General features: G+C 41.7%; 1 protein-coding gene across 1 annotated transcript; it reads right to left on the bottom strand.

The window, feature by feature from the left end:
- Positions 1-202: 202 nt before the first annotated feature.
- LOC111374801 lies at positions 203-1,449 on the bottom strand. The gene has a single exon (XM_022997537.1). The coding sequence runs from the start codon at positions 1,421-1,423 to the stop codon at positions 323-325; it is 1,101 nt and encodes a 366-aa protein (XP_022853305.1). The 5' UTR covers positions 1,424-1,449; the 3' UTR covers positions 203-322.
- Between the last annotated feature and the right edge of the window lie 386 nt (positions 1,450-1,835).

Below are 1,835 nucleotides of genomic sequence, written 5' to 3'. Positions count from 1 at the left end.
CGTTTTCTTCGTCTTTGGAAGCAATGATTTAACCATTTTTCTCGATAACTTGTATCGATACTTTCATTCAAGATCAAACATGTTATCAATAATGTATATATATGTTCAAGTCGAGCAATTTCGCCTAGATATTAATATTTAACGTTTTCTTCGACTTTAGAAGCATGATTTAACCATTTTTCTCGACAACTTGTATCGATACTTTCATTCAAGATCAAACATGTTATCAATAATGTATAGCAAACAGAAAAACACTAAAAACTTGTTCGCATTACAATTATAATCAAGGACATTCACGAAATGGACGAAATAAAATCTCAAGTTAATACTCAGAATATCCACCATCAGCCCCACCGCCTGCGCCACCATCTCCACCGCTATCGCCTCCACCAATAATACCTTCCATGACATTCTGGCCAACCTGCTGGAAAGCCCCTTCAACCAGCCCCTGCACCGCTGCCGTCATCAAGGTGGCGCCGAGCCCATTTACCATGTTTGGTTGCTGAATATTGTTCTGCATAGGCGGCGCCGGCGCCATATTTGTTGGCACAAACCCTGTATTCACAGGACCCATATGAGGATTTGTGATTCCACCCATACTTGCACCGTGCATCATATTATGGGGAGCCTGAAATTGTGATCCAGTGCTTGCAGAGTGAATCGGATGAGGATAATTAGGGTTCATAGGGATCCCAGGAGCCATTAGATGATTTTGATTACTTGCACTGGGAAATGAATGGTGATGATGCACAACAGGTTTAGGTTTAGGCATAGCTGTTGTACAATCCAAATGCACATCAAATTCGCAAAAACTGCATCGGTAAAGCCACTGCTTAGACCCAATCTGTCTACAGATATCACAGGAGAATCCTTTAGCCTCGTAAGGAATCTTGAAAGTTAGCTCAAGCGGGCACGAATGTGCACGATGAGTAACTTTCATCGGTTTTTTCGCACACAGAACGTGGAGATCATAATCACAATTTCCACAGTGGTAGCTGAACCCTTCGCCATAGCGGTTGCAGGCGTCGCAGTTGAACCTGCCGCCGGCGTAGGGGGAGACAGGGAGGAGAGTCAGATTGCAGCCGGGATGGGACGGGTGGGTGATCAGCTTCGGTAATTGAGCACATGTTGAGTGAAGAGTGAAATTACAGGGACTGCATTCGTACATAATTCCTGAGGCTTTAAGTTTGCATCCTGAACAAAGAATCGGATATTGAGGATCGGTCGGGATCAGTTCGAGTTCGTGAGGGTGGCTGAAGTGCTTGATCGGTGCCGGTGCGCCGCTACTTTGATTTACCCTTCCCATCGTCTGCGTTAATTTCTTCGAGTGTGTGTAATGGAAGAGGGGAGGGTGAAGATTGAAGAAGAGAAGGAATGTGAGAGTAGAAAATAAAGATGGAAACCAAGTTGACTTTTGGAGCATGGCTAAGTCAATTATTCCAACGCGTTTCCTGGTAGATAATGTCATTTTTGTAGACTTTTGAAGTCTTCTATCAATCTCTTCATGCGGTGGATGCATTAATGCTTGCCTTTTCTTTTTCATTCTTGATAATTAGTCATCAAAATTAATTATCAAGACATTTTTATAGCAAGACATTTTTATAGCATGTTTGATAAGAAGTGTTGAACAATATGCTTTCTGTTGTTATCAACTGCTATATGTATCGCATTTGGATCAATGTTGATTAGGAATAAGATGTTGGGCACCCGTGAATCCTAATGTCTTACTGACTGACTTAAATGTGATTCAGTATCGATGTACGTCACTACAATTGATAAGTAAAGACTTAAATACGTGTATTTGTGGAAGATTAAGTCATTTTGTGCATTTAGTC

This window comes from Olea europaea, unplaced genomic scaffold (assembly GCF_002742605.1).
Source record: "Olea europaea var. sylvestris unplaced genomic scaffold, O_europaea_v1 scaffold1292, whole genome shotgun sequence".
NCBI classification, from domain to species: Eukaryota; Viridiplantae; Streptophyta; class Magnoliopsida; order Lamiales; family Oleaceae; genus Olea; species Olea europaea.
Note: the sequence above shows the minus strand (reverse complement) of the source record. Positions and strands in the feature narration are given on the sequence as shown.